The sequence below is a fragment of the Oncorhynchus tshawytscha genome, linkage group LG04, assembly GCF_018296145.1.
Source record: "Oncorhynchus tshawytscha isolate Ot180627B linkage group LG04, Otsh_v2.0, whole genome shotgun sequence".
NCBI classification, from domain to species: Eukaryota; Metazoa; Chordata; class Actinopteri; order Salmoniformes; family Salmonidae; genus Oncorhynchus; species Oncorhynchus tshawytscha.
The window spans coordinates 33,206,397-33,230,271 of record NC_056432.1 but is presented as its reverse complement, the minus strand read 5'-3'; the positions used below and the strand labels follow the sequence as shown (position 1 = coordinate 33,230,271).

General features: G+C 42.5%; 1 protein-coding gene across 2 annotated transcripts in view; it reads right to left on the bottom strand.

The window, feature by feature from the left end:
• Window positions 1–23,875, bottom strand: part of pip5k1bb (phosphatidylinositol-4-phosphate 5-kinase, type I, beta b) — an 86,518-nt gene that overhangs the window by 26,595 nt on the left and 36,048 nt on the right. For both annotated transcript variants that reach the window (XM_024417739.2, XM_024417738.2), the window contains 3 exons: window positions 12,911–13,007; window positions 12,163–12,231; window positions 10,854–10,984 (listed from right to left, as the gene is read on the bottom strand). In XM_024417739.2, coding sequence (XP_024273507.1) covers window positions 10,854–10,984; window positions 12,163–12,231 — 200 coding nt within the window. In that variant the 5' untranslated portion in view covers window positions 12,911–13,007. The remainder of the gene's footprint in view (window positions 1–10,853; window positions 10,985–12,162; window positions 12,232–12,910; window positions 13,008–23,875) is intronic.

Sequence of the window (23,875 nt, the reverse complement as noted above, 5' to 3'; positions counted from 1 at the left end):
TCGGGATATCGCTTTTCAACAGTAAAAGTTCAAAAATCGCTGGAGGATGTCTTTAAGGACAGCTACCTATGGCAAGCCAGATGAACCAGTGGCACCTCGCCCTGTTTAGAGTCCAGAGCCTGGCGAGAGAGCATGCCTCTGATTACCCTAAACAACACCCATAGAACACAATAATACAACACCATGTAACACAGGGGACCAGCATTATGATGATATGAGATCTGTGTCCATAGACAGAGAGAAGGCATGGAGTTCTCCACAGACTCACTGACGGCAGTCTGCAGTCACCTTGAGCCCACAGCACGAAACACATCCGTCATGTATCTGCTTTGAAAGGCTGGTCATGACGCACATCAACACCATCATCCCGGACACACTAGATCCACTCCAATTTCGCAGAACGCCCCAACAGATGACGCAATCTCAGTTGCACTTCACACGACCCTCTCCCACCGGGACAAGAGGGGAAATAACTATCTGAGAATGCTGTTCATGTACAGCTCAGCGTTCAACACAGTCCCCTCCAAGCTCATCATCAAGCTGGGGAACCTGGGACTGAACACCTCCCTCTGCAACTGGATCCTGGACTTCCTGGCAGCCGTGCCCAGGTGGTGAGGGTAGGCAACAACACCTACGCCACGCTGACCCTCAAGACGGGGCATCTCAGAGGTGTGTACTTAGCCCCCTCCTGTACTCCCTGTACACCCACGACTGCATGGCCACACACGACTCCAACTGCATCAGCAAGTTAGCTGACGACACAGCGGTGGTAGGGTAGGCCTGATCACCGACAGCGATGAGTCAGCCTATAGGGAGGAGGTCAGAGACTTAGCAGTGTGGTGCCATGACAACAACCTCTCTCTCAACGTCAGAAAGACCAAGGAGCTGATCGTGGACTATAGGAGAAAGAGGGGAGAGCCCGCCCCCATCCACAGGGCTGTTGTGGAGCGGGTTGAGAGCTTCAAGTTCCTTGGCGTCCACTTCACTAAGGACTTAACATGGTCTGCACACACCTGCAAAGTCGTGAAGAGGGCACGGCAGAACCTCTTCCCCCTCGGGAGGCGGAAAAGATTTGACATGGGCCCTTGGATCCTCAAGCAGTTCTACAGGGTGATGTGGGTGGCCCAGTACATCACCGGGGTCAAGCTGCCTGCCAACCAGGACCTTTATGTCAGGAGGTGTCAGATGAAGGCCCGAAAAATTGCCAAAGACTCCAGCCACCCAAGCCATCGACTGTTCACTCTGCTACCGTCCAGCAAACAGTACCAGAGCATCAGCTCTCGGACCAACAGGCTCCGAACCTTCAAGCCAGAAGACAACCAAATAGCCAGACTGCTTAATAGTCAATTAATGGTACACAGACTATCTGGACTGACTCTTATCTTGCACTGACCCTACGCACACTCACTAGAATGAATATATACACACACATATATATATATACATACACACATACACACTGACCCTACGCACACTCACTAGAAATAATATATACACACATACATATACACACACTGACCCTATGCGCACGCACTAGAATGAATATATACACATATATATATATATATATATATATATATATATACACACACTGACCCTACGCACACTCACTAGAATTAATATACACACACATATATATACACACATACACACTGACCCTACGCACACTCACTAGAATTAATATATACACACATATATATACACACACATACTGACCCTACGCACACTCACTAGAATGAATATATTCTCTCTCTCTCTCTCACTCTCACTCTCACTCTCACTCTCTCTCACTCTCACTCTCACTCTCACTCTCACTCACTCTCTCACTCACTCTCTCACTCACTCTCACTCTCACTCACTCTCACTCACTCTCACTCACTCTCACTCACTCTCTCTCTTTGCTTGTCCTGTAGCCTTTTGTCTGATAGCAATGACGACTGATCACAAATGCAGGATGTGTCAGGGCATTCATAAGAGCTGTGGTGAGGAGGGTACAACAGCCTTGGAGTAAAGTACGTGAATCCGAAACTAAAGCTATGGCATAATAGAAAAGAACGGTAGAAAATAGTTTTGAATGAAAAGTAATGTGAGTGTAGAATAACATATAGATAATAGCTGGTCCTGCTCACACAGTATGTTATATATTCTATATGGTAGTGCTGCATATTGAAACTTCATGGTGTATTCTCCTCTGATCTACCTGTCCCAGTGATAATGACAGTGTAATAATAGAGAGGTGGTAATGACTTTGACCTGAAGGGCCCATCTCTCTGGCATCTCTCTAGCAAGGGGTTAACTGCTGATACATGCGCGCAAACACACACACACACACAACCACTCAGAGAGAGAGAGAGTAATAAATAACACACATTTCTGTTGTCCTTTCTTTCTCTTTCTTTGATGAGAGGCTGACATGGCTCACGTAGAGACTGAGCCTGTTTCGGTACGAACCTGTAGCCGTGCCAGGTGGAACAGAATACAGGAGGTTTACTGGGTGATTAGCTCCAGATGATCCTGTAACAACACGCCAACACACTGCATCCTAAATCTCAATCCATTAAAAGGGCGTTAAAAAGGCTTCGTTTTCAGGGTCACCTCCACAGCGAGCTGCTATCGAAACCTGGTTGTTGAACCCTCAATTGGCCGAAGATGCTTCCACCCAGTGCTTCCACCCAGTAACAGGACAGGCTACAGCCTCAACATAAATAGGTGTGATCATCAGCCTACTGCTGAACGAAATCACGCTGTGTGTGTGTGTGTGTGTGTGTGTGTGTGTGTGTGTGTGTGTGTAGCAAAGAGAATGACCTCCAGCTGCACAGAGCTATGTGCTGCCTGCCTGCTGTGACTGAAACGGTATAGTCTCATATTAGAACCATTTAGATGAAAGAGCACACAAACACACACAGCAATGAAAATGTCTTATCCACACAGAGCAGAACTAGAGTACTGTTCGAGAAAATAACACTAGACAAGTTACAGCAGATAAACAATGTCTGAGATGTACAGACGCCAACGCCAGTGACAGCCTGGCAGTATGAGTTCAGGGAACCAATGGAGATAAGGGAAGTGAAGGAGGATCCCGGAGGATCCTCTCTGAGAGCTCTGCATCAGTCACTCGTGCCCTGTGTCTCTCAAGGGGGGGGGGGAAGAAAGAAAGAGAGAGAAAGAGAGAGAGATAGAGAAAGAGAGAAAGAGGTAGACAGAGAAATAGACAGAAAGAAAGAGAGAGAAGGAGAGATTGAGTCAAAAACTACTGCTGTTCTGTTACTGCAGGGGTTCCCAAACTTTTTCACTCGGGCCCACCTTCCAGCATTGGGGAACATCCCACGACCCCCGCAGTGGGGGAGGTCAATGTAAATAGTCTGTTGGCCATTTAATTAATTGTTCAGCAGTCTTATGGCTTGGGGGTGAAATCTGTTAAGGAGACTTTTGGTCCTAGACTTGACGCTCCACTTGCCGTGCGGTAGCAGAAATAACAGTCTATGACTTGGGTGACTGGAGTCTCTGACAAGTTTTTGGGCTTTCCTCTGACACCACCTATTTTATAGGTCCTGGATGGCAGGAAGCTTGGCCCCAGTAGTACACACTACTCTCTGTAAGGCGGTGATGCAACCGGTCAGGATGCTCTCGATGGTGCAGCTGTATAACTTTGAGGATCTGGGGACCTATGCTACATCTTTTCAGTCTCCTAGGGGGGAAAAGGTGTTGTTCGGCCCGCCTTTTCCTGTGGTCCACGATCAGATCCTTTGTCTTGCTCACATTGAGGAAGAGGTTGTTGCCCTGGCACCACACTGCCAGGTCTCTGACCTCCTCCCTATAGGCTGTCTCATCATTGTCGGTGATCAGGCCAACCACTGTTGTGTCGTCAGCAAACTTAATAGTGTTGGAGTCGTGTTTGGTCACGCAGTTGTGGGTGAACAGGGAGTACAAGAGGGGACTAAGTACACACCCCTGAGGGGCCCCAGTGTCTGGGATCACCGTGGCAGACGTGTTGTTGCCTACCCTTACCACCTGGGGGAATCCTGTCAGGAAGTCCAGAATCCAGTTGCAGATGGAGGTGTTTATTTTAGTCCTTAGCTTAGTGATGAGCTTTGAGGGCACTATGGTGTTGAACGCTGAGATGTAGTCAGTCAATGAACAGCATTCTCATATAGGTGTTCCTTTTGTACAGGTGGGAAAGGGCAGTGTGGAGTGCTATTGAGATTGCGTTATCTGTGGATCTGTTCGGCAGTATGCGAATTGGAGTGGGTCTAGGGTATCTGGGAGGATGGTGTTGATGTGAGCCATGACCATCCTTTCAAAGCACTTCATGGCTACCGACGTGAGTGCTACGGGGCAGTAATCATTGAGGCAGGTTACTTTCGCTTCCTTGGGCACAGGGACTATGGTGGTCTGCTTGAAACATGTAGGTAGTACAGACTGTCAGAGAGAGGTTGAAAATGTCAGTGAAGACACTTGCCAGTTAATCCGCGCATGCTTTGAGTACACGTCCTGGTAATCCATCTGGCCCCGCGGTTTTGTGAATGTTGACCTGTTTAACGGTCTTGCTCACATCGGCTACCGAGAAAGAGCGTTACCACACGGTCGTCCAGAACAGCTGGCGCTGTCGTGCATGCTACAACTTTCAAGAGTATGTTTAAAGCCGGACTGAGTTCCTTTAAAAAATTAAAATAAACCCCCCCCCGGCGGCTCCTCACGCCCCACAGTTTGGGAACCACTGTATGCCTGTAGCCACGTCATGACTTAAGCTTCCTCCTACACTCATTTTGTTCTGTTTGTTTTTCCTCCATGGAGAGTCTTTTGTCTCTTCTAGTAGAGGTTAAAACACCTGGTCTCTCCAGTGTTGTCATTGTCACCAGCCCGCTCTCAGTCAAAAGATGCCCATAAAGAGACAAATGAGAACATATTGTTCTCTCTCTGTATGTTTGGCTAAACAAATTAATTTCAACATTCTGGGATGGCTATTGCACCTGTGTTAAGCAGGAAAATTTGCATAAAATCCCTTTAACCTGCAGTATATATTGAAATGAGAATAATAAATGTGAAACTCAAGGGTGCGAGTTAAATCTGACAGCATGTTTGCATATACCAGTGTGTTCAGTTTCTATTGAAGGACAGACTTTGCATGTCCTGATGTGCCATTTGGAAAGGGACACACAGAAAGCATTTCCTAGTCCAAGTCTCTGCCGAGCTTGGAAGGGAAAGAGGCTGGCATGACCATTAGCAAATATCAATTCTTTAAAAACTTGCTTACAAAACTCAACCAATCAAGAGGATGACATTCTCTGGTGATTTTCTGTTTTTCATATGGGGAGAGGTTTGTTTAATGTCGTTCGGTAACAGATTTTCTACATCTTTGGCGAAATATGTGCGATATAGACAAGAAGATTACTCAAACAGTGCATGCCGTTCGCTCATCTGTTAATACCAAGAGATGTGATCTGACGGCACTAATAATGTCATCTCTTACACTTGTGTATGTGTGTGTGTGTGTGTGTGTATGTGCATGTGTTTGTTTGTGTGTATGGGTGAGTGTATTCCTGGGTGTGTTTGGGGTTATGTAAAGTGTTTCTTTAAGCTGCTGATGTAATTATTAAAGACAGACAATTTGATAGGCCAGGCATGACACGGCATGCAGTATGTTTTGCACACTGGTGTTAAAAGACACAGTAAGCTGATTTCCAGGGATTTGGGGTATATAATCCACTGGATTGACAGAGTCCATACACCATGACTTCAACTAGCCGATTCACATTCATGTTAAATGATAGAAGCCCCTTTTTTATTCTTTAGGATATGAATCCTCTATGTGCGTCATTACTGTTTAAGGAGAACGCCTCCTCCCTTGTTTCATGGAGAGATCCAGACATGAAGCTTTCCTATTTCAGCTAGCAGACAGATCTAGCTCAACCTCTGTTCCCTCTTCAGCCATACTGCAGGTTCACTGCTGAAAGTCAACGAGTCACTTCACAGCAGCGTCAACATAGGTTGTAGTGTTTCTAAAGGACTTATTAGGATTCATCTACTCAGGCTGTAAAGCATGTATGTGTGAAAGCATACGTAGGTAGATACAACATATTGTAAACTGCTACTCAGTATTACTATACGTAAGGGATAATCAACGAGGGGTTAAGCTATGGAGTGAGATAGCTGACAAAAGGTTAAAGGTACGTATCGCTAGAATCTTAAGAAAATCCATATGTAAATTGTTAGGATCGTAAGAAAAGCCATGTGTGAAACGTAAATGTGAAATTTCACCAGTGAACATTCAAACATCGTGTTACGATTACGGACGAACAGTTTAGGCTTGAACAAATCTTGTGTTGCAATTCTGACGTACAATAATACCTTTGAGAGTTTTGGCAGTTTCATCTCACCAACAAAAACAATGTTCACCGAACAGCCTGTGAGGAGTGCTCAAACATAACACAGTATAAACAAAGTCAGGGAAACTGGGAAGCGGTATCCTGCACATTTTCAAGTTAAAAGTCTCCATTCTCTATTACTCCTCAGTTGAGTTTACTTCACATTTAGGTAGCTAGGTAGCTAATGTCATGGATTTGATTGCCAGTACAAGTCTAGATAGCACTAGCTGTATTATGCCTACAACAGTGAAGTTTCAGTATGCTAGGTGTATCTCTCTACAGAATGGGCATGTCTCTGGGTGACGTGGACATCCACATGCATGCACCTTATCAAAATATGACCATTTCAATATTGCACCATCCCATTCTATGGGCTCGGTCTCCAATCAGAAACATAACCAGTACTATCTACCAGGAATAATGAAACATAACCAGTAGTATCTACCAGGAATAATGAAACATAACCAGTAGTATCTACCAGGAATAATGAAACATAACCAGTAGTGTCTACCAGGAATAATGAAACATAACCAGTAGTATCTACCAGGAATAATGAAACATAACCAGTAGTGTCTACCAGGAATAATGAAACATAACCAGCAGTATTTACCAGTGCAGAGCATGCATGATGCGTGCAACTCATCATTCCAACATATTTGAACATTTAATTAATCCAGTCAATATGTCAGCCATTCAGTCATTTGTCTCAGTTGCAATAGGAACTAAATCAAAAGGGAATAGAAGTCTTATCCATTAGTTGATTGATATCCATGTGTGTATTCAAAATTATCTAAATTCTTAGTTCTTTAGCCTATCACTTTAATAATTTAATGTTTAATTTAGACCTATCCAAATAAAAACAAATAGCCTGAATTGCATTGACTAAGTTGAATGCCTATCATTTTGGGTACTGGTGCTTTGCGTAATAATCGTAGAACTCTATTTGTGTTTTATAACTTTTTATTATTATTAAAAAGAGACCCTAGCTCACAGGCCTCTAAATACAGTCTCAAAAAGCATTTTAAACACACTTGTTGAAGAAGCATGTGCAGTGGCTGATAGGGAAAAGTCCAGACCATTAAGGGACCCCAAGGCTATTTCAATCAGGACAGATTATAGCCAAGACTTAATCAATATTTAGTTTTGTCTCATTTATTGATATGAATATAGGCTCTGCGTGATGGGGTCGTGCAACGCAAATAGCTAGAACAAGCCTACATACAGAGTGAAATTCACTAATACAATAGTCAAAATGCCTAATAATGGCCTACAGTCCGTGCTCCCGAAATTTACTTGGCTCATCGCACTCTAGTGACTCCTTATGGCGAGCTGGGTGCCTGCAGGCTGACCTCGGTCGTCGGTTGAACAGGGTTTCCCCCGACACATTGGTGACTGACCGGCTCGATTCGGTCTTATGAAACAAAATTTGTAATTGGGTTTTTTACATTAGATAAAAGTAGAGACTCAGAGCTAGAAAATTGTATATCATGCACTACAGTTGAGGAACAATGGGAAAGTAATTCTGCTTTGAAAGTTGATAACTTGAAACATCCCTTTTGGGAAAATGGCCTTTGAATATTTTTGGTACATGTACTGGAGCTCCTCTTTGTCTACACCCATTCAGCATCGTTCACACCCTCTTAACCTTTAGCCCCACCCATCTCTTTAAGGGTTGATCTGAGCATTCTGTCCTAACAACAGCAGTCAAGCACCCAAGCTAACTGGCTAACATTGACTAGCTTGCTAACTACTTCCAGACACAAATGAGAGAACAGCTCACTTTGACCATTTTACAAGCCCGAGCAGAGCTGGTTAGGCTGTTTTTGTGTTATCCAGAGCATTGGTGACTGCAACTATGCTGCTGGCAGCAATTTAATTAGGCTTTATTTTGCCAACGTTTACTAACACCGGCCATATTGGTAAATTTGTCAGTTATTCTAAGCTCTGGCACACTCAGACGAGAGTGCTCTGAAATCGGAGTAGATAGCCAGAGCAAAATTACCAGCTACATCTATCAACAGCTCACAGTGACAGCATGAACAATCTATTGAAATGGATACTTGCATAGTGGAGTCTTTTATTAAAACCTCTTAGTACGGAAATCCTGTTACCAGGATCAAATTCAACAACATCCGGTGAAATCGGAGTGCGCCAAATTCAAAATACAAAATCGTAATATTAAACATTCATGAAAATACAAGTGTCCTACATCATTTAAAAGCTTAACTTCTTGTTAATCCAGCCACTTTGTCAGATTTCAAAAAGGCTTTACGGCGAAAGCATAACATGCGATTATCTGAGGACAGCGCCCCACACACAAATTCATTATAAACATTTTCCAAACCAGCACAGGCATTACAAAAGTCAGAAATAGCAATAAAATACATCACTTATATTTGAAGATTTTCCTCTGTTCGCAATCCCAAGGGTCCCAGCTACACATCAAATGGTAATTTTGTTCGATAAAGTCCTTCTTTATATCCCAAAAAAAGTAAGTTTAGCTGGCGCGCTTGATTCAGTAATCCGCCGGTTTCAAAATGCATATAAAGGAATTCCAAAAGTTACCAATAAACTTCGTCCCAACAATGTTTCTAATTGATCCTCAGGTACCCTAATATGTAAATAAACAGTACAATTTAAGACGGAGAATAGTATGTTCATTACCGGAGATAAATAATAAAGTGCGTGCCCTCATGCACGCGCGGCACAATACTACAGTCAAAATGGGAGCCACCTAGAAAAACTACAAATACTATCTAATTTTTCAAAAAACAAGCCTGAAACTCTTTCTAAAGACTGTTGACATCTAGTGGAAGCCCTAGGAACTGCAATCTGGGAGGTATTCCTTTGATTTTGTGACCTTAAGACATGTAGCTAGCTAATGAAACAATGAACCATAATCCCAACTCATGACGTTACTACCATGCATGAATCTGCAGGTAGCTAACCAACCAGGTTCAATGTTAGCTAGCTAACAGCCTATAACTAGCAAAGCAAATGGTTCTGAAATACAATTAATATTACAACAAGTAAGGCAAGACAGACAGCTGATCGTCCTCGCAGTGGCAGGCCACGTGTAACACCACCTGCACAGGATCGGTACATCCGAACATCACACCTGCGGGACAGGCACAGGATGGCAACAACAACTGCTCGAGTTACACCAGGAATGCACAATCCCTCCATCAGTGCTCAGACTGCTCGCAATAGGCTTGTAGGCAGGTCCTCACCAGACATTTAATTTTAATTTGGACCTTTATTTAACTAGGCAAGTCAGTTAAGAACAAATTCTTATTTTCAATGACGGCCTAGGAACAGTGAGTTAACTGCCTGTTCAGGGGCAGAACAACAGATTTGTACCTTGTCAGCTCGAGGGTTTGACGCTCTAACCACTAGGCTACCCTGCCGCCCCAGCAACAATGTTGCCTATGGGCACAAACCCACCGTCGCTGGACCAGACAGGACTAGCAAAAAGAGTTCTTCACTGATGAGTTGTGGTTGTCTTACCAGGTGTGATGGTTGGATTTGCGTTTATCGTCGAAGGAATGAGTGTTACACAGAGGCCTGTAATCTGGAGTGTGATAGATTTGGAGGTGGATGGTCCGTCATGGTCTGGGGCGGTGTGTCACAGCATCATCGGACTGAGCTTGTTGTCATTGCAGGCAATCTCAACGCTAAGCATTACAGGGAAGGTACCCTTCCTGCAGGCTTATCCTGACATGACACTTCAGCATGACAATGCCACCAGCCATACTGCTTGTTCTGTCTGTGATTTGCTGCAAGACAGGAATGTCAGTGTTCTGCCATGGCCAGCAAAGAGTCCGGATCTCAATCCCATTGAGCATGTCTGGGACCTGTTGGATCGAAGGGTGAGGGCTAGGGCCATTCCCCCCAGAAATGTCCGGGAACTTGCCTTGGTGGAAGAGTGGGGTAACATCTCACAGCAAGAACTGGCAAATCTGGTGCAGTCCATGAGGAGGAGATGCACTGCAGTACTTAATGCAGCTGGTGGCCACACCAGATACTGACTGTTACTTTTGATTTTGACCCCCCCTTTGTTCAGGTACACATTATGCCATTTCTGTTAGTCACATGTCTGTGGAACTTGTTTAGTTTATGTCTCAGTTGTGGAATCTTGTTATGTTCATACAAATATTTACACATTTTTTATTTATTTTTTATTTTACCTTTATTTTACTAGACAAGTCAGTTAAGAACAAATTCTTATTTTCAATGACGGCCTAGGAACAGTGGGTTAACTGCCTGTTCAGGGGCAGAACGACAGATTTGTACCTTGTCAGCTCAGGGATTCGAACTTGCAACCTTTCGGTTACTAGTCCAACGCTCTAACCACTAGGCTACCCTGCCGCCCCACATGTTAAGTTTGCTGAAAATAAACGCAGTTGACAGTGAGAGCACGTTTCTTTTTTTGCTGAGTTTATATACTATAGCATCAATATAATCATCCGTCATGTCCCTGCTCCTCACCTTGGCAGGAAGACGCTCTCCACCACATAGAAGTCCTGCATGAGAACATCTCTGTCAGGTTTGGAGGTCAGGTTGCCCACTGTGTAGCCGATGCCCAACTGGATGGCCCCCTTCAGGGCTGACGATGTGGTCTGAGGGTCAGGGACAACCAAACAATCAACACATACATTAACGAATCAACAACTCAATCAAGCAAAAAATCCATCAAACAAAAATATAAAACGCAACATGCAACAATTTCAAGGATTGTACGGAGTTACAGTTCATATTAGGAAATCAGTGAATTGAAATCAATTTATTAGGCCCTATTCAATGGATTTCACATGACTGGGAATACAGATACGTATCTGTGGTTGCAGATACCTTAAAAAAAAGGTAGGTGAACTAGGCGTAAACTCCAAAGAGCAAGGTAGCAAATTCCATGCATGTCTTGTAAAGGTCAGTGTAAAATGTCTTGTAAAAGTCCGTGTAAAATGTCTTGTAAAAGTCCGTGTAAAATGTCTTGTAAAAGTCAGTGTAAAATGTCTTGTAAAAGTCCGTGTAAAATGTCTTGTAAAAGTCCGTGTAAAATGTCTTGTAAAAGTCCGTGTAAAATGTCTTGTAAAAGTCAGTGTAAAATGTCTTGTAAAAGTCAGTGTAAAATGTCTTGTAAAAGTCAGTGTAAAATGTCTTGTAAAAGTCAGTGTAAAATGTCTTGTAAAAGTCAGTGTAAAATGTCTTGTAAAAGTCCGTGTAAAATGTCTTGTAAAAGTCCGTGTAAAATGTCTTGTAAAAGTCCGTGTAAAATGTCTTGTAAAAGTCCGTGTAAAATGTCTTGTAAAAGTCAGTTCAGGAACATACAGTGCAATCAGAAAACAATGTCCGATTTTCTGAAACAAGCACGTTAACGTCATGAAATTGAAAGCCAGTTGATGCCCATGACACCGTCTTCGATGGCTTCAATAGTTCTGATAATGTCAAATTCAATACCTAGATGTTTCAAATCGACTGCATTAGGCCCTGTTATATTGTGTGTGGCACAAAAATCCCATCACCACCACGTCTGATCCAAATGAAAATGTAGTAAAGCAGAGAATGGACTGTGAGGATAGCTTCCCATCATGTGCGAACTGTGTAGAAGCAGGACATTGATAGGAGCTCATATGACAATGGGTCACTTTAAAAGGCTTCTTGGGTCACATCAACAGGCTTCATAGTGATAAATGGTCATTCATTTCAACAAGCATTAAGAAACCTCCCTTCATGGTTGTCATAAAAGGCCAGTAGAATCCAGCCAGAGAGAGCAGTATATGGAGGGATGAAACTGTACCTTCTTGTATGTTTTCTCTCCGCTCGTGTTTCGAGACCCTCCCACTCCATTTTCTGTGGTCGTTGACATCTGATGAGAGGACAGAGCAGAAGAATAAAGGAACTCACTGGTCAAAGTTTAGAAACAAACAAAGTTTCTTCAGGTGCTACTTTAGGTCAGTGGTACAGGAATAAAGTCAATTCACATTGACTGACTAGATTCATTTTGGGTTATTTCATAATGTCAACACAAAGCTCACAAAGAGGGAGGTTTTGCCACTACCGTCTTTCTCAGGCTAGAGCACACGACCACATAGGCCTACAGTTTGAGTTTGACTAATAGACCTGTGCAGATTGGTGAGCTACGCATTTTTCACTGCATCATCTGACACAGATACACAGCCACATTGTCTACATACGCTAGACATTGTCATGCTGAATTGCTCCTGTAGGTCTTAATGTGACGATGTAAACTAACACAGTATATCTGCAGTATCTGGCAGTGATGCTTATCAATAAGACCCTGTAGACAGGAGTGTCCGCGTGAAGCAGGTATAATGAGCACACCCTGCTAAGTGAAGGTGTAATCAGTCACCCTGCTAAGTGAAAAGTGAAGGTGTAATCAGTCACCCTGCTAAGTGAAAAGTGAAGGTGTAATCAGTCACCCTGCTAAGTGAAAAGTGAAGGTGTAATCAGTCACCCTGCTAAGTGAAAAGTGAAGGTGTAATCAGTCACCCTGCTAAGTGAAAAGTGAAGGTGTAATCAGTCACCTTGCTTAGTGAAAAGCTCTGCCAGTGGAACAGAGATCACGACCACATCTCTTGGTCATCAGGCAGTCATGGGGAGGTTTCAATCTCCAGACAGCCTCTGGAAGAGAAGAGAGGAAAGACTCCATTACATTATATGATTACAGAGTGAAAGAACAGTAGGAGAATGCCCTCTGCTTCAATGTTAGGCCGTACCTCAGATGTCAGAATCGAAACTTGGAAAAATGTCTGCAGGCAAACATTTTTTCATTAACTGGGAAATTCCAGCAGATACGCTAAAGTGTTTTCATTATTGGAGCAATTTTAGCAGGTGGCCCCTCAAAATATTAATTTCATATTTTTTTGTTAATTTCCGACAGTTAAAGGCAATTTCATCTATTTCAAAACCTGAAGTGATTAACCATCCCGCAGCAAATGATCTATTCTCTGAGAAGGCAAGACAACTGGGTATTTTTGTGCATTCATTAGTGGTGTTCCTGCTGTCAGTCACTCCATAATTCCCCCTCACACAGCCAAACAAAAACTCCCTGTGAGGAGCTCTGCTGTGGGGGGAAGAGGAAAGAGGGGAGGTAGATGGGTGTGTGAGCAGCCATGCGTGCTGCAGTAACTGCGCTGGATAAATGACTCCACGGCAAGCAGAGAGACTGCAGACTCTCAGAGTGTACTACTGCATGAGGACTAATGGAACCTCAGCCAAGGCTCTCTCACACACACACACACACACATACACACAAGCTATTCACCATTCAGCCACACCATCAGCTTGTGTGTGTGTGTAACTAGAATGTATGTGAGTGTGAAATGAGTCTAAGTGCAGTTGTTTCATAAAGACAGCGAGAGAGAGAAAGAGAGAGAGAGAGAGAGAGAGAGAGAGAGAAGAAAGAGAGATGGTGGGGGCATTTACACAGCGAGATATTGGATATATTTCAGTGTTTTCTTTCTGTGTCTATTTCTGTCTGTTAACCTCCAGCTAAACCTGCAGTGGCCTCACCTCCAGCATATCAATGTACCTGCTACTCAGAGCGCAGCCCAGTCAGTCCACCTGCCATTATTACTTACATAAGCTTTGCCTGTGTGTCCCGCTGCAACCTATAAGCACTCCTCCTTATCAGCTCTGTGTCCAAACATATCTTACTTCATCAGGCATGTGTCCAATCAGGGCTCACTCTGGTGAGCCTTCATCCAATTAGCATTCTGTGTGTGTGTGTGTGTTCTTGTGCGTCTACACACGAACGAGGAACCAAAATGTCAAATGTACAACTATGATGTCACCTGTCGCATACAGCTGGGCTTTCTCCCTCCCAAGTAGACATCATGTCAGGAAGTCTACCAGCCTCAAGACAGGGCAATTCCACAGTAACAGAGAAATGCTGAGACTAGGATTTTCACTTTAAAATGTATACCATACAACAACGAATGATTGCAAAGTAAAACAAACCATACAATTCTCTTCACAGGGACTTATTCTAACAATTTTCACTGAGCATTTTCCAAAAACACATTTACTTGAAGAACAGTGCTAAGCTTGGTAGCTGAATTACGTTTTTTTTTGCTGATTTACAACCTTAATTTATTCAATATTAAAAATAGTCATATTAATATCTCAAAATGACCCTTTTTGATTGTGTTCACTTTAAGACGTATTGTTTGGAACAATATACTCTACAAGTATATCACATTCCCAGACTGGGCTCTCTGCTAATTCTGAAGGTAGGACACGTTTTATGAGCACCATCAACACATTGAATAGTCATTGGAATTTGCAATCCAAAAGGAGGGCTGTGATTGGTTAACCAATCAAATGTATTCATAAAGCCCTTTTTACATCAGCCGATGTCACAAAAGTGCTATACAGAAACACAGCCTAAAACCCCAAACAGCAAGCAATGCAGATGTAGACACACGGTGGCTAGGAAAAACTCCCTAGAAAGGCAGAAAACTAAAGAGGAACGAGGCTCTGAGGGGTGGCAAATCCTCTTCTGGCTGTGTTGGGTGGAGATTTAATGACTTATAACGTTAATTTCTATGTATAAAATGGGTCATATCATTAAAAGTACCAGAGAGCCCACTCTGGAAAAGCGATGAGTTTGAAGATTATATGGTTCCAGACAATGTCTAAGAATCAGCTAAATCAAAAACAGTAGTTTTGACTGAAAATGTGTCTTTCAGAATGTAGACACACTCCATATGTTAGAGCCCATTATAATGAGCATAACGACACCAAGGTGTCATGTAGTGTTCACAGATCATAGGGTCTTACAGGAGGCATGAACAGGTCTAAAAAGGGCCTGAAATGGCCACTTTCATTATGATTCTCAAAAATGGTTTGTGATACAAATGTAAAAAGCATTTCAAACATCCTTCCTCCCAATGAAGCTTCTTTGTGAGAATTTCCAGAACAATCTGATACCAAAAATATTTTGAGCTCCGGCTGGCGTGAAATTGTCCTTGATGAGGATTGTCAATTCTGGTTTTATTATTAATTGAAAATGTTATTGTGTGTGTCTGGACCCAAACAAAACACAAAGCAGGCGGACATTAAGAGGGGTATGTAGCAGACAGACCCTGTCTTTATCCTCAAACTGAAGCCTTATCGGTGCACCAGCTCTGCCGTTGCTAACAACACAGCAGCAACACACAGAGTAAATACTATTTGACTTGGAGCTGATGTCTGTGCTGTAGGGCAGGTTAGGAGACACTGTCTGTATGTGTGTGTGTGTATAAACATTGGCCTCAGGAGAGACTGTCTGTATGTGTGTGTTCTCTCTGTGTGTGTGTGTGTGTGTGTGTGTACACTGGCTGTTGGCCTTCATGGGCAGCACTGAGTCATAACATGTTTATTCAAATGCGAATTGGAAATGCAATTATCATGAATATATCATGGAGGTCATGCTATTGCATAACATGTATAAAGAGCACAATTCACAGCCTCAAGGTCATTTCACCTAATCTGGCTAACACCATCTCTCGCTGTGTAGTCATGTGGGTCACGTCAGCCAGGCTACATTTCACCCTGAAGTGGGCAGTAATATGTGTCTATACAGTAACCTACATTATATATACACACATCACATGTGACTCGTAATAAGACTGACCAATTAGCCTATTAAAATGCTCATCTGACTTCATAAAAATAATTAGCAATACGCAAGAGACTATGGTTGAGTTACAGTCATAGGTAATGAAGAAACGTCTGAGAAGGAATTCTAAATATAAGTGTACTTAATTACTTTGTCAAATGAACGATAACATTATACAAGGCATAAAGCTTAAGTTACAAAGCATTACAAGGCATTATTCTAAGCATGTTCAAAGAGAGAGAAACAAATAAGGAAGAACAATTCATCTAAAGACCCCTTCATAAGCATCAGAGTTGTTCAAAAGCTGAGTTGTTCACCCATAGTATTACTGTAAAGTTAACCTCCAATCAGATGTCAGACTTCCAGGATGTAACCTCTGCTTGTCAGAGGTGAGACAGTGGGGGTTGGAGAATTCAACACAGAGAAGACTGAATTCCTAAGACAACACAGAGGAAATGATTGCATACAGTTGATAAGAAGAGTCCCTTTGGGGCACCCTACACTCTGGTAATAATTATAACAACAACAAAATGTTTTCTGGTGCTGGGTCTGTCTGTCTGTTGAACATGAGGAATGTTAATTAGCCAGTCGGTCAGTCTGGCTTCGTGTGTCATTGTTTAGGGGACCTGGACTGTTGGCACTGCTGTGCTGGTGCCTCACTCCTACTCTCCCTGACTCCCACTCTCTCTACCCCCCCCAAATCTCTCTCTATCCCCCTTTCACTCTATCCCCCTTTCACTCTCCCTCTATCCCCCTATCCCCATCTCTCTCCCTCAATCACACCCTCTAATCCCCCACCCCTCCCTTCTCTCCCTCTATCCCGCCCTCCCCCTCTCTGAGGCTATCTGACCCGTGTTGTGCCCAGCCAGCGCTCCCTCCATCAGACCTTTTCCAAAACAATCCACGAGAGGCCCACAGCTGCAGAGCTGTTGTTCCCAGCTAAACAAAGAAAGGTGGATGGATAGCCCACTTTCAAATAGAAGCGTCATCTCATCGTCTGGTGCAACAGCAGCTGTTGAAACTCACTAACACCATTAACACACAGCCAGATATTGAGTACATGGCTCTGATTTGATGTAAATTGTGTGATGTTTGATCTCAGAGCAGCAAGCTAAAAGAACAATCTCTCTCTCTCAAGGACACTGCAATGTGGTTATAGGAACTTGATAAGAACGTTGCCATAATGTTGGGGAAATGCTGTGGACTAAATAAATGTGTACTTCCTGAGGTGAAGCACTGACACTATTCCTGAGCTACATAAGATAACGTAGCAGGTGGAATAGCCCAAGCAGAGAACTTTTATTTTGATATTTTACAAGTATACTTAAATAAAATACAAATTCATATTATACTGTATACTTCAAATACGAGATGTACTTTTCTAGCATATCTTAAGTCCCAAAAAAGTGTCCCAATTTAGATCATTTGAAATGTATTTAATAAATTTAAATGTTAATAAAACACTAATAAAGTTTACATTAAAATGCATTAAATGTATTTAAAATGGTTCCAATTTAGATAATAAATAGACTTTAGGATATTTAAAATGAAGGACATACAGTACTTACAGTATATATACTTATATATATATTCAAGTATGATTTCAGTATATTTAAGTATGTATTTTTCTGCTTTGGAGGATGGACTGCTGTGGTTTGGATTAGAATCAAATGGGTAAAAGGAGCTGGATCAATAATGAAGTACAGGCTCAGTACTTTAATGTAAAGGGGCCAACAACAATCAATCAGAATCAAATGGAACAGCACTGCTGCGTAGTGTGTGTGTGTGTACACGTTTTGTGAGAGACAGACAGATAAAAAAGAGAAGAGATAAAAGGCAGGGAGAGGGAGCCAATAAAGCACAGTTTAGGAGACTAGCTACAATCATCAATGAGATCTAAATAGGTTCTGCTCTGTGAGTAGTGGTGTGGGACGAGACGTAAACTGAGGCACTCAGTCTGCACAGCAGCGTAGATCCTCTGTAATAAGGCGTGAAGACACCCTTTCACTCCGACTCAAACTCCATTTCATACACAACACTTCACACCTCAGATACGTGGGACAATACTCAAATGTAAGTGCGCACACATTTGTCTGCAGAGAACGTGAGGACTTCTCAGCAAAAACTTTTACACAACTGTATAGCTTCACACACAGTGACATATTGACGGAGATATGTCTGGATATGTCTGCTAGGTCTCACGCACTGGAAGTTTGACACAGTGAGGTGTGGCTGTGCTCTCACGGTCTCCATAACTCAAGGAGTTCATTTTTCCCCCATCAGCTTCACTCTATTCCCTTTCTCTTCTCCACTATATCCCTCTGTTCTCACGCACACACACACACATCCCTAGGGGTTTACTGTGAGACAGGAAAGAATATCGGTGATAATAATAATCCCACCATAATTCCATGTTACTGTGATACCTGACCCTCCTAACACAGAAACTAATACTATTAATACTGAGAAGGAAGCAGAGAGATCCACTCACACGTCATCCACTGGGATTAAATCTGAAAGCTGAGCTGCTCTCAATGATGTGCTCTTGGCTTTTGCATCAAAGCTCATTAGTCGAAAATGGTCCAAATGTTTGCATAATAACGGCAGAACCTGTTGTTGAACAGCAGAGCCTGGAAGACGAGCAGTAATCTCCAATCATAAAGTCATGAAGCAAAACAACACATGTTTGACAGGACAACGAACGTGACAGACTTGCTACCAGGCTCAGCCCAGAGACCCTTCTTTTTAATATAAACTACCACTATAAACCTTGAAACGGTGCATCTCATATCTCCACATCATCTCCATGGAGGGATACTACAGAGCAAAGCTGGTTTATCCTCAGTCCCCTGACACTCTTGGATTACTGCAGCCGATAGAAGACGCGATGGCTAATCAATAGTGTGTCAGCAATGCAGAGAGCTGAAGACTGCCAGGCTGCCGTGACTTTCAACCCCGACTGAGGGATGTTAAACAAGCCCAGATGATTCCTGGCACAGACACAGTGAGTGGGCTACATGAAGAGGGAGCTTAGCCCCAGGGATCTACGGTATTAAGATACTTAATCGTAGCAATTGCTGCCTTGGCTAGGACACATCTACTAGAAATTCAAAAGAGATTCAAATATTGCTGGAACCGACCTGGTACAATTAAAGGAGAGATTAAATTACCTCCAGTATATTTATACTGGCTTTATAAGATATCCCTTTAGACAACACTATCTCTCTGGAAGATACCTAAAAACACTTCAAACATATCCGATACCTCTTAACTACAGCAGAAGGTTTAAGGACTAAGTAAGAAGACAATCCTAGACTGATTAGGTCGAGGCTAACCGTGGTTGTTGTGGGCTCCCTCCCGTTCCCAGCAGACATGCCTGCCTGACCGTGTAAACTCTCTTTGTTCGTCGCTGGAGGTTCGCGCTTCACTCTCCTAATTGGGTACACTGTCAGACGAGGCCTTATGAAATTGGCCGAGCCCCCTCGTGTAAAATTGTCACTTCTGTGAAAATGTTCACAGAAGTGTTCCGTTTACGAAACAGATGCTGAGAAACAGTTTTAAATGAACCAGAGAAACCTAGCTGAGCTGAGGGAGGTATGACTAGATAGAATAATACTGCATAGGAGAAGTGGCATGGAGAGAGAGAGAGAGAGAAAGACTTCTTGTCCTAGTTAAATACCATCTCAACTCATCACAGCCCATGATGCTTTGCCAAACACAAAGCAGCACCACTGCAGTCTTGTCCTTACTTCACACTATTACCACATAGACCACACAACAAAGCTCATCCAGCCAATACAGCTTGAAAGAGAGAGAGAATGAGAAATAAAGACCCGCACACAAAAATCTACTGCGTCCATCTACGCACTACCTATACTGCGTCAGTGCCCCAAAAACCTCTACGTAAGTACAGCATTGAACAATTTACAGCCAGTTCTGTAACCGTTCCACATTCTGCTAAAGAAAGTTAGTGCCTGTCTGTGGATCATCTGGCATGCCCTCATACCACTCCTCTGAGAGAGGAACAAAGCTGCAGGCTAACTGTTCAAAACAGTCCACTGCACCTGGAAACTTAGTCCAACTAGCAGTGCTTAAAGGGATAGTTTGGGATTTTGACAATTAAGTCCTTTGTCTCCTTCCCCAGAGTCAGATGAATGCTAGCTGATCCCAAAGACTTCCAGTCTTTGTGTTAAACTAGTTAGTATTGGCTAGCACAATTACCTCTAACTCCGTGTCCAGTATGTCTCTTTGTCATACTGGACACTTTATCCACAAGTTCATCTAACTCGGGGGAAGTAGATTAAAGGGCTTCACTGCCAAAAATCCCAAACTATCCCTTTAAATTTAAACACAGACAACGCTGCTCAATTGAACAGAAAGCAGGGTTAAAGGCATGAGATACATTATATAAAACATTAGCAAAGAATAAGCACTCTATTTGAACTACCGATCCCGGAAACAGTTAATCTCACAAAAACGTCTGTAAAGTCCAAACGGTTTGAGATACAAACTATTATGACCCCACCAGTGGCGGTCGGTGCCGTTTATGATGATGGAGGACTATTTTTTATATTTTTTATGAGCATGGCTTTATTTCCATCACAGCATATTGGATGACTGTCATTCACATTCCATTCACCCAGAGCAATGTAATGTCGATAGGTTTAGGCTATTTCATGACACAAAAATTGTCCTTATACCCATCATGAGGTTGTTGCAACCTAGCCTATAAATGTGCACACAGGTCGAGAGAAAATTTTGAGTAATGAAGGTAACAGACAGTGACACATTCAATACCGCCTTGCACAATCTTGCCTGCACTTAGCTAAACTAGGGTGTAATCATTAGTCCAACAGTTACAAACGAGTTTCTATTGGACAAGTTCAGGTATGTTTACCCCCGTTTCGTTCCATTTAAGAAACATTTTCAACAGAATCGGTGGAAGGAATACACCCCTGACTACACACAAACACAGTTCACTTTCATAGCAGCCACATACAAACAGCACGATCACTTTGCTCATCGTATAATTCCTTCTCAAATCTAAGCGATCTCCTCCTCTCACCTTATTATCCCTTCGCTTGTGGACTTCAGTGCATAACACATCTGCTGACTGTGACCAGCCGAAAAAAGCCTTTCCAAGGCAAATCATCATATCATAACTGCTAACCGCTACACACACCCTACATCCTTGTCACCACTTTAGCTAAATTCAGTCAACATAGCTACTAGAACTAATGGTTTAATAAACCCGCTACAATCATGCAGTACAGTGTAGGATTGAAACCATTTCATTGATTGGTCGATTGTTTGTTTGATAGGCTGTTTGTCGACCGAGATTTCTTTAGTCGAGCAGTAGCAAAAGATTTGTGTACAAGACACACGTCTGATTCGCACCTGTCTCAGTGGACTTGTGGAGGCCATTGGGATGGCACAATCCATAACTCTAAGATGTGCTACTGAAATTGTATATGGTTATATTATGTAAGAACAATGGCGCAACACTACCAAAAATAATATTATTTCATAACAAATTTCTTTCTCCCGCATTGGATAGTGGTCGCTGTCCGTGGTTCTGGAACGCATCAGTGCGCTGTTGAATTGGCGCCTTTCCTAGACCATGTTGCTATGTGCATAATGGCAAAGATGACCAGCATATTGGTGTTGAGAAAAAACGCGGTGGAGGCAGCAGCGGGGTTAAGAGATGAGAAAACTGCCCTTGCCTTAATTGTGTAAGAAAAGTGATGAGAGGAAACCATCTTAATTAGGTCTATAATCAAAAGCCTAACTGTTAAATGTGCCTGGCTTTATACAGTTGAAGGTTTACATACACTTATGTTGGAGTCATTAAAACTCGTTTTTCAGCCACTCCACACATTTTTTGTTAACAAACTATAGTTTTGTCAAGTCGGGTTAGGACATCGACTTTGTGCATGACACAAGTCATTTTTCCAACAATTGTTTACAGAATGGTTATTTCACTTCTAATTCACTATCACAATTCCAGTGGGTCAGACGTTTACATACACTAAGTTGACTGTGCCTTTAAACAGCTTGGAAAATTCCAGAAAATGATGTCATGGCTTTAGAAGCTTCTGATAGGCTAATTGCCATCATTTGAGTCAATTGGAGGTGTACCTGTGGATGTATTTCAAGGCCTACCTTTAAACTCAGTGCCTCTTTGCTTGCATCATGGGAAAATCAAAAGAAATCAGCCAAGACCTCCGGAAAAAAATTGTAGACATCCACAAGTCTGGTTCATCCTTGGGAACAATTTCCAAATGCCTGCTGGTACCACGTTAATCTGTACAAACACCATGGGACCACGCAGCCATCATACCGCTCAGGAAGGAGACACGTTCTGTCTCCTAGAGATGAACGTACTTTGGTGCGAAAAGTGCAAATCAATTCCAGAACAGCAAAGGACCTTGTGAAGATGCTGGAGGAAACAGGAGCAAACGTATCTATATCCACAGTAAAATTAGTCCTATATCGACATAACCTGAAAGGCCGCACAGCAAGGAAGAAGCCACTGCTCCAAAACCACCATAAAAAAGCCAGACTATGGTTTGCAGCTGCACATGGGGACAAAGATCGTACTTTGTGGAGAAATGTCCTCTGGTCTGATGAAACAAAAATAGAACTGTTTGGCCATAATGACCATCGTTATGTTTGGAGGAAAAAGGGGGATGCTTACAAGCCGAAGAACACCATCCCAACCGTGAAGCATGAGGGTGGCAGCATCATGTTGTGGGGGTGCTTTGCTGCAGGAGGGATTGGTGCACTTCACAAAATAGATGGCATCATGAGGGGAAATTATGTTGATATATTGAAGCAACAGCTCAAGATATCAATAAGGAAGTTAAATCTTGGTCGCAAATGGGTCTTCCAGATGGACAATGACCCCAAGCATACTCCCAAAGTTGTGGCAAAATGGCTGAAGGACAACAAAGTCAAGGTATTGGAGTGGCCATCACAATGCTCTGACCTCAATTCTATAGACAAGTTGTGGGCAGAACTGAAAAACCGTGTGCGAGCAAGGAGGCCTACAAACCTGACTCAGTTACACCAGCTCCGTCAGGAGGAATGGGCCAACTTATTGCGGGAAGCGTGTGGAAGGCTACCCAAAACATTTGACCCAAGTTAAACAATTTAAAGGCAATGCTACCAAAATACTAATTGAGTGTATGTAAAATTCTGACCCACTGGGAATGTGATGAAATAAATAAAAGCTGAAATAAATCACTCTACTATTATTCTGACATTTCACATTCTTAAAATAAAGTGGTGATCCTAACTGACCTAAGACAAAGAATTTTTACTGGGATTAAATGTCAGGAATTGTGAAAAACTTAGTTGAAATGTATTTCGCTAAGGTGTCTGTAAACTTCTGACTTCAACTGTAAATCATCCATATGTATCTACAGCAATAAGACAGATCTTGCTTTTGTTGCCTGTTTGAGTGTTTGTTTAATAGCTGATAATAATACTGATTCCGTGAGCACCAAGACTCACGCAACCACAACAAGTTAGTACATTTGTGAAACTGTTTATCCATGCCGTAATAAAGTCTTTACACTTTATATTCATTAGAACGGTGCCTCGTATTATTTAGAATTCATTTTGTGTTGTTTACATTGTTCCAAATTGTCCGAAAAACAATATCGATAATAATAGTAACCCTTCTTTTTCTTGATCTCCTTATTGTTATTACTATTATTGTTATGATCATCATTCTAATAATAAATGTCATTATCATTAGTAGGCTTAGTATGGCAGCCTTGTATAACCACCATCGAGCTGTAGGCCTAAGAACGCATCCTGTTTAGTCTTGTCATGACGTTGGCCTGGGTGGTAGGTTTATGACAGTCATAAATACCTCTTCCCC